Below are 15,781 nucleotides of genomic sequence, written 5' to 3' on the forward strand. Positions count from 1 at the left end.
CAATAAGTGCATGTGTAAATCTTAAAAGTGCACATTTTCACATTTGTAAAGGTGCTGCCCAAATGCATGTGCACTTCGTAGCTCCACCACAAATTTGAGGGTTTTTCTCCTCTTTTCCTCCTTCAAAACATATTTACCGCTTTGAAAATAGAATGTTTGCAACCATTATCTTGGTGAGTGTGTCCAGAGATTTTTGAGTTGGTGAGTTTCGATGGTGAACATATCCTAAATAATCAACACACAGCACCCAACATAATTAAGGTATGAGCTACTGGCATAGCATTAATTGTGAGTAAATTAAAAAACAAGTGCAAATCCGCGTATGGTGAATTACAAATTTAAACTCATAAATGATGCTATTTGGGCACCTAAGTCAGTATTTACTACAGCTTTCACTTTCTGTTCTTACCCTAATTATCATAGACATAATAGGAAGACTTAATAAAAAGATCTTTGAAGGATTCTTATCTCTCTTAAGAGAATAAGAAACTCATTTCTCCAGTGATATCTTTGGTTGAATGAGGCCTCAGTACCAGACATTATAGCCGCTCTGCCTTCAGACTATTGCATCCTCAGAGTTCATAGCATGAATAAGAAAGGGGAAGGCCTTGCACTTATTTTCAAAGCACAGGATGTCTGCAAAATAGACAAACTTACCATCCCAGACTATGAAGCTCTATTGCTTCCCCTCACTCTTTCTAACAATTTCATATAAGTGATTTACCACTTTCCTGGTCTGACGACCAGCTGATGCTCCAGTCTAGCAGAGGCCCTATCTCCCCACATCATAATCATAAAGTATGCTAGCTTTACGATTCTTGGGGATTTTAATATCCATCTCGATAATAAGTCATGCAAAACTGGTCCCTCTCTTATTGAAGATCTTATGGCCCTGATTGTCCAGCTTGTTAACAATGGTCCTAGGCACGAGGCTGGCCATTTGCTTGACCCTATTTTGTCGCGTGAACGGAACCGGCAGGCTGATCAGGCCCACCACTGGCCTGGTCTGACCATTTTGCAGTTCCCTTTGCTCTCATTGTTTCAGGTGTGCCCCTGCCAGGGTCAGCCAAGTCCACCTTCTTAGACAGGAACTGGTCGAAGCTAAGTGTTTCTGTACTGAACTCTATTCTGGAGTCCAGTTGTCCAATGCTGCACAACTTGGTGTGTTTAGACGCTTCCATCATTGATAGGCGGACTGGGTCTGCACTTGACTCTTTATTTACGGTAATAACCAAAAAGCACCACAGAATCCTCCCACCGGCCCCCTGGTTTAATCACATACTGCAGCAAAATAAAAAGATCTGCAAATCCCTTGAGAGAACTTGGCAACAATCCTATGGCGCAGATGACAAAGAGCCTCCTTTTTGTTGGTTAAAATCAACCTGGCCCAAAACTATCCGAAAATGTACTTTCAAGATGTTAAAACACTTTCTGGCCCTGCAAACACAGGCTTGGTTGTCCCTCTCTCACAATCTGTGATGAATTAGACACTTTTTTCTCGAAAACAGTTGCAGACATTCAGGCCGCTTTCTCCCCTACATCAGACTAAACCTCTAAAGACACTCATGTTACTCCTTCCCCATATTAGAGCATAACTCTCAACAGGGTCATCCTACCAGGTCCTTCACATTGAGCTCATTACCGCTCCGGTACCTCCCACTTTGAAATTCCTCCTCACTTCAAGTCAGGTTCACCTCTTGTCTCTTGCCCTTCTTCGGTGTTTGGCAATCTTGAACCTTTCTGGATGAATTTACTTACACAGCTTCTAAATGCCTCACTTTTGGAAGGTACGAGCCCAATGGGCATGGAAACTTGCAATGGTCATGCGCCTACTCAAAAAACCTAATCTAGACCCCTTTGTCTGGTTTAACTATAAACTGATTTCCCTCCTCCCTATCCTATCTAAAGCATGAGGTCAAACAACTCACGGTGTATACAGAACAGAATGGTCCGCTCCATACCTCACAGTCAGGCTTTAGAGCCGGCCATAGTCAGTGCTGCTAGCAGTAACTGAATATCTAAGGCAGCAACTAGACAATGGTGGCACCACTGTTGAACCTCAGTGCAGCATTCGACACGGCGAACCACAACAGACTCTACTCAATAGGCTAGAGGCCGTGGAGGTGCAGAACACAGCTCTGTCCTGGCTGAGCTCCTTCCTCCGGGATCATGTCTTCGAAATCCACCCCATTGTTTTAAGCTGCACCCTCAACCTTCTGGGGTCCCTCAGGGCTCCACTCTTATCCCAACACCCTTTAACGTATGTGTAAGGTCCCTTGCAGATATTGTAGAAAAGTGTGGTCTCATCCTCCTCTCTTACACTGATGATATGCAGATCGTTGTCTTCTTGTCATCTCAGGAGATCAACAGCGCAGAGGCACTGAATAACTGCCTCATACGAGACTGCTCCTGGATGAACACTAACTCCTTGAAGTTAAATGGAGGAAACACTGAGGTCTTATTATCAGGCAACTGTCCCCACCTGTGCGCCCACATCTGTTGCCTGAGGTGTTGTGTTCTGGACCCACACCTGTTCCAGTAGTCAACAATCTAGGAGTCTGGCTGGGTGAGAATATTTCAATGAATTACCAAATTACCAAAGTGGCTGCACCTGCTGTAAGATCTTGAGATGGCTCCAAAAAAATTCTAGGATGTCTCCCGCTCTCGGCCCAGCAAACAGTCCTCCAGGCCGTGGTCATCTTTAGGCATGCCTACTGCAAAATTCTTTATCTACGGGCACAAAGTACCTTCTCAGGTGGTTTAGGATCATGCAGAATGCAGCAGCAAGACTCCTTCTGCATCCCGCCAAGTTTCATCCCCCTGCCAGTCTCCTCTGCGAAGTGCACTGGCTCCCAGTTGAACATCACATTCAATTCAAGGCACTGTGCTACATGCTCAAATGGCTGTCAAACTCTGGCACCTTCTACCTCAGATCCTTGGTGTAGGCATACACACCCAACTGGTCTCTGTGCTCAAGTAATTTGGTTCTTTCTGTATTTCCTAGAATTAGGAGAGCCAGACAAGGAGGCCAAGCTTTTTTTGGCACAGAGTGGTGGAACTATCTTGAACTTGAATTGAGAACCTGCCGCTTGTTTACAGTCTTCTGCAGGAAGCTTAAAACCTGCTTATTTTAAACCTTGATATTGGGAGTCTCCCTTGTTGTCTCTGGGTGCCTTTTCAGTGGCCTAGTGCTGGGAAACCCATGGTTGGGTAGTCATGCACTGTACACATCTGAATAATCTGAAGAAATGTCCCGTACAGTGCTTAATATCTCATGAGACATAAGCCCTGTTAAAAATTAAAATGCAACACTTCCGGAAGCCTAAAGTCCAACTAGCGTTTAATGCCGAATAGCAGGCAGCAGAGCAAAATATATCATTTCACTGACCAGAGCTCTTGAAGCTGTGTGCTAAAATGCATGTAAACTTGCCCTAGTATATACCCGATTTCTTTCTATAAATGTCCATGCAGTAACCCAAGACTTTCTGGTCTGGTTGACACTCCCCCTGTGAAGCCTCTTGGCAGAGAAACACTGCCCTGTCCTCCTGGTCTGTGTTATCACCAGTTCAAGCCCCGGTGCTGGTCTCCTACCTTCACAAGTGGCGAGTTCCTTCCAACATTTGATTATAATTATTGCTTGTGTTTGTTTTGGGTTAGCCTCAATTTTGAATGGTTGCCTGTGTTTAAGTTTTAGTCTTAGCAAGTCCTTCATTGTTCATTTGTCAGTATTGCCTGTGCATCACGTTTGTCATTTTCTGGCCCGTGCTGTTTTGTTTTTTCGTCACTGCCTCCTTGGTGTTACACACTGGCTCGCTCCAGTTTTTCCCTGCGCCACCACCTGCCCAGCCCCCTGCCCTCCCACCCCACTGGCTATAGACTCAACCTACTACATCTTCCTTGGAGGCCTGAACTTCCACCTTGAGGGCCCCAATGACACCAAAACCACCACGCTACTCAATAAACATGAGCGTCATCGGCCTCTCTCAATTTGTAACCACCCCCACACACAGCGTAGGACACACCCTGGACTTCATATTCTCCACTAGTGACTACGTCAACTTCTCTCACACCACCAAACTGACCTTGACAGATCACAACATCATTCCCTACTCCATCCACGGCCCACTGGAATCCCCGCTGTGACACCCCTCCCTCCCTACACCCAACTGGAGCAAAGTCACTGAATTCCTCTGGACAGCTGCCCTCAAGACAGCAAGATCAGCTCCTGCGGATACCCTCAAACTCACTAACAAAGCTTCTCCAACTGGATCTCCTCTGACACCACCGCCCTCGGAAAACCACCACCAGGGGAAGACCCACCAATCAAGCAAGATGGTACAGCTCAGAACTTCTGACCCTCAAATTCTACTGTAAGAAACTGGAGAGACAATGGCGTGCTAACAAGACCCCAGCCAACCATGACTCCTTCTGATTCGCCCTCAACAGCTACCCCCACCGGCTCAGAGAAACCAACAAAGAAATAAGCTCTCAACACCCGCATCGAAACGAGTGCCAACCACACCTAGGAATTTTTTCAGCATCTACAGAGAATTCTCCTGCCCTTCCGCCACTCAGAACACAATGTACACTTTCCAAGTCCTCTCTGACACTCTAGCACACTACTTGCACCGCAAGATCTCCAACAAGTACAGCAACTTTAAGCCCCAAGCCACCCCACCAAATCATCGACACAAAGCAGCTCTCTGCCGACAACAACGCCTCCATCATGAACTCTATCAGCCCGAATCTTCCTCATATCCTTGTCCCCACCACATCCACAAACTAGGAAGAGAAGCAATTGGAGGTCTCCTCACAGCACTTCTCAACACCTCCTTCACCACAACCACCATCCCAGACACCTGGAAGCATGCCGAGGTCAAACCTCTACTGAAGAAACCCTTAGACAACCCCAACAAATTCTAAAACTACTGACCCATCCCCCCCACCACATCCCACCAAAGTCTTGGAGAAAGCCATTATCCGCCAGCTTACGGACTACCTAGAAGAAAACCACCTGCTCGACCACTCCCAGTCAGGTTTTTGGCCCAACCACAGCACCAAGACCATCCTATTCGCAGCAGCGGGAGATATCAGGTGTCTCCTTGACTTAGTCAGATTGGCCACCCTCATCCTCCTCGACATTTTGGCAGCCGTCGACACCATCTCCCACCACATCCTCGTCACCAGTCTCCACCACTTAGGCATCCAGGGCAAGGCTCTTGGTTGGATCTCCTTCCCCTCCAGCCAAACTCAGAGGCTCCACCTTCCATCAATCCCCTCTGCACCCAAGGACATCATATGCGGCAGCTCCTAGGGCTCCTCCCTCAGCCTCACCCTCTTAAAAACTTAGATGAAACTTCTGGCAAACATCTCCCGGACTCAGCATCATCTCCTACGCCGATGACACTCAGCTATTCCTATTCCTCACAGAAGACACAGACAAGGCAAGAATCAACTTCCAAACCACCATGACTGACGTCGCCACCTGGATGAGGACCAACTGCCAGAAACTCAACTCGGACACAACAGAGGTCATCATCTTCAGAAATAGACCCACCCCCTAGGATAACACCTGGTGGTCCTCCATACTTGGCAGCGCACCCACCTCTATTGACCACTCATGCCATCTCAGAATCATCCTAGACTCACATCTCACCATGAAGCAAGAGATCAACGCTGTTGCCACGGTTTTCTTCCCAACCCACTGCATGCTCTGCAAAATCTTCTGATGGATCCCCATCTCAGCCAGGAAGATAGTCACCCTAGTGCACATCTCCAGCCGACTCGTCTATTGCAACACACTCTACGCCCAAATCATCAAACAGCTTCTTAACCTCCTCCAAACCTTCCAGAACTCTGCAGCCAGATTAATCCTCGATCTCACCAGAAGATCCAGCATCACTCCACACCTCAGAGCCCACCACTGGTTCCCAGTTCAGAAGAGATGTCTCTTCAAGTTCCTCACACACGCCTACAAAGGCCTTCACAGAACCAGACCCATCTACATCAACAGCCATCTGACTTTGCACCAACCGACCAGAGAGCCCCGCTCCTCCACCCTCGCCCTGGCCACATCCCCACATCCGCCCCAGTCGCTGCGGAGGTCGATCCTTTTCCTACCTTACCACCGAATCCTTGAATGACCTCCCCATCCGCCTTTTCACTGTCCCATCCCTGAAAGACTTCAGGAAACAGTTCCTCGACCACCACCTCTCCGAACGAGGCTCACACTTCCACCCATTGCCTGGAGACCCTCGGGGTGATAAGCCGCACTCTACAAGAACCTCTAATTGATTGATTGAGTGACTGCAGTATGATGGCGTAACACACACAGTTATCTTACATGGGCTGCAAGCAGACAAGTTAAAATTTAAGTACATACACATGCAGGTCAACCAGACAAACCAAAACATTAGGGTTGTTTCTAGCACTTGAGGGTACACATATGTAGTTTATAATGAGGGACAGATCTCCCCCAGAGCAATAAATCACATGTATTAACCACTGCAGAAGAACAATGCACTCCTACTGAGAAAATCATCACAGCAGTACCGACCGCTATAGTCAAGGAGTGCCTTCTTGCTGAGGGAAAACAAATAAATATAGTTTCACCTATACCCACACTAGAAGCATCAACTAAAGCTAGTATTCCAGTGTGCATGCCCTACACCTTCATTTGGTGCAGTGGGCCACATCTTTAAATGCAACTGATGTAAATCTTGAATATGATCTGACATTTCGGACTTACACATTTCTGCAGTGTACACTGAACATTTGACAAACTACAAACATTTTACCCTTATATGAGTAAACTAGCTTGGTCTACATGGACGACTGTGCACAGCCTGTGATTGCCACTAAACAGGATACTCCATGCTTTGTGCTGCAGTGCAGGGAGTTTTTGAAGATGGTGACTTCAGGATGCCACGCACACACATTAAGGTGCAGATTTATAATTGTGCACCATGCCTCCGCCACCCTGGATGCGCCGTGTTTACAATGCGGCGCACCATGGGGCAAAAACGGCACAGATGCGTCACGCTCAAAAACGATGAAAGCCAGTCGAGGACCAGCCCTGAAATGCCAACGGCTCCCAGTCTTGCAGTAAGCAAGGCATGGGGCACCGTATCGAAGGCAGCAGAGAGGTCCAATAAAATCAGGACCGCTCTGCCGCCCCCGTCCAAGCACTCCCGAACTGCCTCAGAAACCTCAACCAGTGCCGTCTCAGTACTGTAGGCCGCCCTGAACCCCGACTGAGCAGGATGTAGGGCGTGAGAGGACTCGATGAAGCTATCCAGCTGTTTGAAAGCCACCTTCTCACACACCTTTGCCAGAGCTGGCAGCAGTGAGATAGGCCGATAGCTCGATGGTATTGATGGATCTAGACCAGCCTTTTTTAGCAGCTGGAGCAGTTTTGCCTCCTTCCAGCTTCTCAGGATCGAGGCAGTGGAAAGGGAGAGGTTGACGATCTGAGTCACCTCTTGAGCAATGGTATCTACTATCCCTCCCAGAACCCTGGCAGGACAAGGGTCTGAGGGAGATCCGGACTTTAAAGCCACCAGGATTTGCCGTATGTCAGATTCCGATGCCGGCCAGAAGGCAGCAAACTGAGCCTCTAGACATCGACTATCAGATAATGAAAAGACAGATGAGGTCGCAAAAGACTTTTGAGCCACTTCCAGGTCCAGTTGGATTTTTTTAATTTTGTCCGTAAAGTAACAGGACAGTTCTTCACACCATGGTGCAGAAGAAGGGAGCAAGGATTGGGCGGCGCAAGGAGATAAAAAATTTTGGACAATCGAGAAGATCTCTTTACTGTTGTTATCCGCCTTCTCGATTCTGTCCGAATAATATCTGCTTTTAGCTGCCTTAATCGCAGCATAATATTCCTTTTGTGCTGCCCGTAAAGTCTTCTTATCGGCTGGCAGATAGGCATATCTCCAGGCTCTCTCTAGTTTCTTACAGACCAACTTCTGTTCCCGCAGAGCATGGGTGAACCACGGTTGAGAGGGTCTTGATCGCATCCGACGGATACCTCCCACATTAGTGGAGGCAGCGGAGCCATTCGCAATCCAAAGATTGAAAGCATCAACCGCCGCTTCTGTGTCCGTCGTCGGACCCGGACGGGTGCGAGAAAGAGACTCAGATAATGATACCAGATTAAATCGTGGCCTATGTACCAAAGAAGGAGTTTTTCTCAGGTCCTTATCTAACTGCCAAGCGAACTTAATCAAACAATGGTCGGACCACAGCATAGGCAAGGGGGGGACATACTGATGTCAAAGTTGGAGCAAACCAAATCAAGGACATGACCTCCCACATGTGTAGGAGCGTCCACCCATTGAGTGAGGTGAGCCATACTAAAAGTCTCACTGAGACGAGTGGCTGCGGTGGTATTCCCAACATCCTCATGAATGTTAAAATCGCCCAGCAGAAGGAAGCGGGGAAACCGTAGAGCTCGTGGCACGATCACCTCCTCCAGGGTTCCAATAAAGTTTCCAACATAGCCTGGGGGACGGTAAATTAGCGTGCCACCTAGGGTAAAATGCGGAGTGAGCTCCAAGCAAAAGTGGAGAAGTTCTGCCTCCACCAGCTCATCCAGGTGTTCACAGGTGAGGGTCCAGTGATCCCGATATAGCAGAGCAACCCCTCCACCTCTTCCCAGTTGGCGGTCTGCACGGCAGATCCTAAAACCACGGGGAATAGCCAACTCAACTACTGGCGCGCAAGAGTCGGTCATCCAGGTCTCAGTAACAAAGAGCAGATCAAAATCATTTTCTGCTAATAGGTCAAAGACCTCCGCCGTGTGGCACACCAGTGATCTGGCATTGATTTAGCCCGCCTGAAATCTCTTGGTTTCATGGCCGGATTGGGTGGGCAGGGGTTCAGGACTATTGAGTTGGTAATTGCAACAAGAGCAAGCTCTTAACCGACTATCCGAAACCACCCAGGTATGCGCAGCCTCACAGGCGGGGACGTTTAGAGTCCTAAGATCTGCAGATGAGTATCGGAGTACATCAGGCGAGGCAGAATTTGAAGGAAAACTACCAGGGGTCATGGCCCTGTGCCCGGCCAGAGCACGGACGGGCACAGACGGGCCCTCCTTTTGCGCTCCTTCGGCGCGCATGCGGCGCGCCCGCTGCGCGCGTCCGCTGCACGCACGCCTCATCGTGACGTTTAATACGGGCGGGCCAGCAAAATGCTAGAGCATCAACCCCGGTGCAATGCGGCCCCGCCTCACTTCCGGGGACCGCTGGGGCCGAACGCTAAGTGCGGAGGCATATGTAAAAGCTTCCAAAATGCAAAGTGCCGGGGAGGAGAAACAAAAGAGGGATCAAAAGGGTAGGAAGAGGATCTTACTATGGGGGTGTAACAGGAATCGAATCCCAACAATACAAGTTAAAAAATGCTCACACAATGTCAGCGCTATGATGTTGAACAATATTAAAAACGAATTAAGTAAAAACGGCAAGTTACTATTTAACGGAGCTAAATACCGACATCAAACAAAAGACCAGTGCAATTTCCAAGCGGGCTAGGAGCAAGAACGTGCACTCAGAGGTCGGATGCATCATTCCTTATGCCTGCTTCAAGCAGGCGCAGGGTTTTTTGACGCAGCATGGGCCCAAAAGTGACTGAGTGAAATCTTGTAGATTTCACTCAGCCACTTTTGGGAGGTGTTCCTGCGCCGGAACGCCCCCCTCCTGCGATGGAACACCTTCTTCTGGCGCAGGGCTTTACAACGTGATGTATCTGGGAGATGCATCACGTTGTCAATACCCCGCACCATGGCGCATCTTTTGCGCCACCGCTGCGTCACAAAAGTGACGCAACAACGGCGTAAAAGAGGCGCAGGGGGCTTGTAAATCTGCCCCTAAGGATTTAGGTGATTTCACTGCACAGATAGCAGAAATAAATGCCCTGTTACCCGTTCTTCAGAAGGCTGATCCATCAGCTGCCATGCTTATTGCATGGGAATCAGCATCCTGCCTACAGGGTTGCAATGTGGATTTGCCACATTGGCAGCTAAATATATTTAGATAATCAAAAGGTAAATCGATAAAAAGAAAACCCCTTCAGGGAAAGGTAGCTATTCTAGAAGATAGGCTTCCTTTGGTCCATGCACAAGACACCTTGACCCAAAAAAGTGAAGAAAACCACATTTATAATCTACTGCGGAGGAACTATTTACTCCTACTGAGAAAATCATCTGTAGAGCACCCTTTCCTGTGCATGTGCATCCATTATGAGATTAGAGGTTTTGCATATGGACATTTTATAGTCAGTTATTGAGGATCCACTTATGCCATTATGCATTGGTTTGGTATGTTCATGATCTCCCAATCAGCAATTAATTATCATGCAACTTCTCCAATATATTTACCCTACGTTTGTCTGCTGATAATTCTGGGGCATATTACCAAGGGCTAGTATCGCCGCTATCTTAGCGAATTGTGCCGAGAAAGCGGCGATACAGCTAGAGCCCTATTACCAAGGGCACTGCCTAGGCCGAGCCCACTTTGCATGTCGGCGATAAACATTGCTAATGACATGCAAAGTGGGCATTCCCACGTCCAACCACATGTAAAATGTGGTTGGAGGTGGGAACACCCTATTACCAAGGCAGGCGTTGTGAGACAAAAACCTGCGATAAACTCATTTATCGCAGGTCTCCGACCAGGCGTTAGGCATTGTTACCATGGGGGTGTGGATCATAAAGCTGAATCCACCCCCCCATATTATCAAGGCTCACATTAGCGCATGAAAACAACGTTTGTTTTCATGCGCTAATGTGCCATATCGCCGACTATCGCCGGATTTCTAATCGCCTGCCTGATGCGCATTGATAAATGCGCGCTAATTAGGCGATGAAATCGGGCGATAGCAGGCGATACGGAGATGTGCGTTGTGCGTTTTGCAACGCACACTGCGGTAATATGCCCCTCTGTTCACCAGAATATTAACCGCTAGGATATTGCAAACGTTGTCTGCCAAACATGCAATACATCGGCAAGAATGGCTGAGGGCCATCGGACATTTCTGAATCTGGCAGGCGGCACGTCCGTCAGGGCGACGGATTCTTTTACTTTGATGGAGGGGCTGCCCTCCAAGATTTAAATTAGACCAAATATCAAACTCATGCTGAAAAAGGCCACTTTGCAAACCTATGGCAATGTTTTTGCAGCTTGATGTCCATTGCAAATAATTTACAATCGAGGGACATTTTGATGTTTCTACAAAAATGTGTACATTAATAAAGTTGTAATTTAATTTAGAAATGTGAAACATTCTCTGTATGCAGAATTACACCGTTGCATGTCTCATGTTAAATGAGTTGTAATTATTATAACATGACATGTAATGAGCAATATGTGGACTGCTTTGCACAGTTAATGTAAATGTTGTATGGTTGGTTACCTGGTGTTGGAGTAAAAGATCAGTTCGTATTTGAGAGTAGCTGCCTCTCCCAGGGGCCGATTCACAGAACTAACTTAAGACAAAATCCTAAACTTACTACTTTTGGTATTCACAGAAGTTAGGATTTTGTCTTAAATTTGTCTTAAGTTTGTCTTAAGAGAAATTTAAGACAAAATCCTAACTTCTGTAAATACCAAAAGTAGTAAATTTAGGATTTTGTCTTAAATTAGTTCTGTGAATCGGGCCCCCAGTTTTTATTTCTACTGAATGTAGACTTTACCAGCATTAGAGACTCATCAAACCATGTTCTGTTCTTTGAAAGCAAGTACACCGCATTCCATAAATTTGGCATCAGCTGCATGTGAAGCCCCTCAATGGACAGTAGATGCACCAGAATGTGTTCCTTTCCCAGGTTGTGTTTCATTTTCAATAGACTTTAATGAAGTTTTGCCATTAATGGACTCTATTCTTGCTTTTTAGGTCTTCGCCTTGGGAAGCTGCCTCAGGCGGTGGTCCTTCTGCTGAGCCTCAGACTGGACCCGCATTTGCCAGGAGTGAAGAACTACATGGACGTGGGGGCGGAGCTGGGCGTTGCGGGTGACCTCATGAGCCAGATGTCGGGGTATGGGCACCTCCATGCCTACCTCTCCTCCAGCAGCCTGTGCACTCTGCCTGGGCTGATGCAGGCCCTCCATAGGCTGCAGCGCTTCGATGCGCTGTCCGTTCTCTGTGAACACTTTGAACCCAACCAAGACCAGGAAGACCCGAGCGTGCAACCTCATTAGTGAGGAAAAAACGACTCATGTAGGCTACAAAAGAGAAGAGCATTGATAAAATGTGACAATCCTCTGGACACTAGGTCTTGTTAATTCAAGCTGATGAGATGGTCAAGAGCCATGCACTTCTTACTGCTAGTAAGGCAGGTATTAGGGCTGAGAATAATGAGGGAACTTTCATCAAATATTTAATATTGAAGAAATTCAGAGAGGTTAATCTGTGGACAAGATGAACCAGGGTAGAGCATCCTAGAGCACGGGACGAAGAACGGGATAAGGAAGTGAGACAGTGTGATGTCTAGGATTAGTTGCCTTTTCTACATCTGGCTATTCAGGAACATAGCTTGTGTAGGAATATGGGTATAGTGTTGGAAGTGTGAATACCCTAGGCCTGGGAGGCCCAATGGACACAAAACATTTCTAAGTAGTGAGTTGCAAATCTGTGGTTTCCCTTCTGGCTGAGCAGGTCTGAGCCTTGCCTCCTGGGAAGGGCATTCGTTGTAAAAGTATTTCTATGGCTTATCCAAAGATGTAAAGTATTGTTTCGGAAGCCTGTTCCTGTTGAGATATTTTTGTTGGAATTATTGTTGTCATTGTGTTTTAATTTTGTTGGTGGAATGATTAATTTGTCTTTGCTGCCACAGAGGCAAGTGGGCTTGAGCCGCACTATTTTCTAGCTCTCCTTGTCCTCTGGTGTTGTGAACATGCCATTTTTTAATTTACAATAAACTTCTATTTGCTAAAATGCGCGCTTTTGAAGTTGTTATTTCGTTTCAAACCATCTTTAAATTTGTTTGAAGGTTGACTGAGGAATTGTGCCCCACTCTTGCCAATAACTCCACTATCTTGAAGGGGGTTGAGAGAAGGGAGGAGATTGAGGGGCAAGCAGGACAACACACGCAACATGCAAAGAAAGTCCAAGGGCCTCATTTATGAGGCCATGCGTCACTTTTACACCACTTTTTGTGACGCACCAGTGGTGTAAAATATGTGCCTTGTTGCGCCATATTTACAAAATGAGGCATCTAGGTAAATGCGTCACTTTGTAAACCCCTGCGCCACATTATACCTGCGCCAGGTATAATGTATGCAAGGGGGCGTTCTGACGCAACCCAGGGTCATAGAAGTGACTCAGTGAAATCTATGAGATTTCACTGCGCCACTTCTAGGACTCAAATGCGTCAAAATCTTACGCCTGCCTCACAGCAGGCATAAGACTGACACAAGCCCTTTCACATGGGACTTGCCCCATGTGAAAGGACGCATTGCTGGAGTTGCGTCACTTTTGTGATACACTCCAGCAATGCGTCGCTTTTGCGCCTACAGATACGGCAGACATACTGACGTATCTGTAACTCCTTGCGACATGACGTGTCATACTGTAAATATGACACATCATTGGTGTCGCAAGGAGGGCGCAATGAAAATGGACGCATCGCTGTTTTCACGCAGCAATGTGTCACTTTTTATGTTTGAGGCTCCCAGTTTGTTTCAGACTCAGAATCACAGCTCTGCGCACAGCTCGTGCTTTGTGAGGAGAGCCCATGTCCTTCCCTAGGTATGTCCTCGCTGGTTCTTGTAGCTCATCCACAGTCTCTGCAAACCGGCTCTATGGGAGCATCTGCACTTAAAGCAGTTCTTAGGCGTGCGTTCATAGGCTGAGGCCCTTCCAGGCTCTGTGTGGGGATCCTATGTCCTTCCCTGGGTATGTCATAGATGGCTGTCCACATTCTGTGCACCCGGCTTTATGGGCACATTTATAATCCCTGCGTTTCTTAGGCACGCGTCCGTATGCGGCCCGCCTTCTAGGTTCTGTTCACATAACCCTCTAGTCGCTTAAGAGAGCAGCGCAGCCCACCCCATGATCCACATCTCTGTAAATACATATAGAGCCCATGCACTCCCCCAGGATCATGTACTTATCAACAGTCTTTGCATTCCAATGCCCCTCCCCAATACTCTGTGTGACTATAGTCGGACCCCATCCTCAATGTTCTGCGAATGATGAGTGTATAATCAGTCTGTGCCTCCACATGCTCCGTGTGCACATCCACATGTAATTGCCATCTACGGGCTACTTGGAAACATCTGCAGTTCATGTCCTGTGACAGGTTTGTGTTCACAACCCCAGGCTCTGCACCTGTAAACTCTGTGTGCACACCCATAGCGCACAAACTCCTATTGCTGTGTACATATGCACCGTCCCTGTTCTCTATGCCCTTCCTTAGTTAGTTGCCTTTTGCATAACAAGCAACTGGATCCATCCGTCTCGGGCCGTTAAATGAAGTACAATTACATTTTATAATAGTAATACCTGTTACTTACTTCACTTCCCAACAGATACTGTTGTATGAAGCTCTGTACATAAAGAAGTTATTATTTATTATAGCCCATCAGGCCGTATTTCCATGTAACTAATGCCGAGGTCTATTAGTCAAGGTCCAGTGGACTGTTCTGTCGACCACCCTAATCCTGTTTTGAGGGCGCAAAGAAACAAGCATTTGCAATGTAATAGGACTTGCATTTACGAGAGTTTGAGGTATTGACATTGCAAATGATAATGCCTTTTATTTTTGTTTTCGTTTTTAAAACATAAATAAAAGGCTTACAGCTAGATTCATCATTGTCCCATTTTGTGAGTCCTTAATAGCGATTATTAAGGAATCGCTATTAAGGACTTGCAAAACTGGATTCATGTAGGAATCGCTAAATAAATTGCGATTCCTACACATTCCTTATTTGCGATTAGCAAATTGCTAGTCGCAAATAAGGATGCGATTTCAAGGGTGCCAGGGGTGTCCAAAGGACACCCTGTAGCACCCCTGAAATGTAAATTTAGACTTATGTTGCGCACACACATGTCCAAAGGACATGTGTGTGTGTAACATACAACTGAGAAAAATGCACAAAAGTGCATTTTTCTCAGTTTTCGCTATTTACCACGAAGCCAGACTTCGCGGTAAATAGCGGCAACAAATAGTGAAATCGCATTTTTTTAATGGTTCTTGAATAGCATTTAAGGAATCTCAAATTAAGATTCCTTAAATGCGATCGCAATTTGAAAAATCGCAATTTTTTTGCGATTTTTCAAATTGCGAGTTCATGACCCATTGATGAATTCCAAATGCCATTTTTGCGTGCGCAAACGGCCGAATTCAGCGATTCGCACCGTTTGCGCCCGCAAAAGTGCTTGATGAATCTAGCTGATAGTCATTTACAATGCCAATAGCTTAAAGTCACGTAAATGCGAGATCTATTGCATTGAGTTTGAGTTTTAAATTACTTATAAAGCGTACGTACACCGGAACGGTTCCATGGCGCTATGGTAGATCAAGTCCTCAGAGACAAGAAAGACGGGGGGGAAACTAATGATAATTTATTGAGGGAAGGCTTTGATGAATAAAAAGGTTTTTAGAGCCTTTCTGAAAAGTGAATATTGGGTAGTACATCTCAGGTGGACTGGGAGGGAGTTCCAGAGAGTGGGAGCAAGAGTGGAAAATTTGGAGCCTCCCCATTTTTTTCTGCGGAATCGGGGGATGGTCAGCAGGTGAAGGGAGGAAGAGCGGAGTTCCCTGGTAGGGGCATAA

General features: G+C 46.8%; 1 protein-coding gene across 2 annotated transcripts in view; it reads left to right on the plus strand.

Annotated features, from left to right (window-relative positions):
* LOC147718428 (tumor necrosis factor receptor superfamily member 27-like) overlaps nt 1–12,941 on the plus strand; it is a 170,209-nt gene extending 157,268 nt beyond the window's left edge. Inside the window, exon 10 of one of the 2 annotated variants that reach the window (XM_086966717.1) lies at nt 11,899–12,941. In XM_086966717.1, coding sequence (XP_086822843.1) covers nt 11,899–12,203 — 305 coding nt within the window. In that variant the 3' untranslated portion in view covers nt 12,204–12,941. The remainder of the gene's footprint in view (nt 1–11,898) is intronic. The other variant, XM_086966718.1, reaches the window with a different exon arrangement.
* Nucleotides 12,942–15,781: the final 2,840 nt, after the last annotated feature.

Source organism: Lissotriton vulgaris, chromosome 4_1 (assembly GCF_964263255.1).
Source record: "Lissotriton vulgaris chromosome 4_1, aLisVul1.2, whole genome shotgun sequence".
Lineage (NCBI taxonomy): Eukaryota > Metazoa > Chordata > Amphibia > Caudata > Salamandridae > Lissotriton > Lissotriton vulgaris.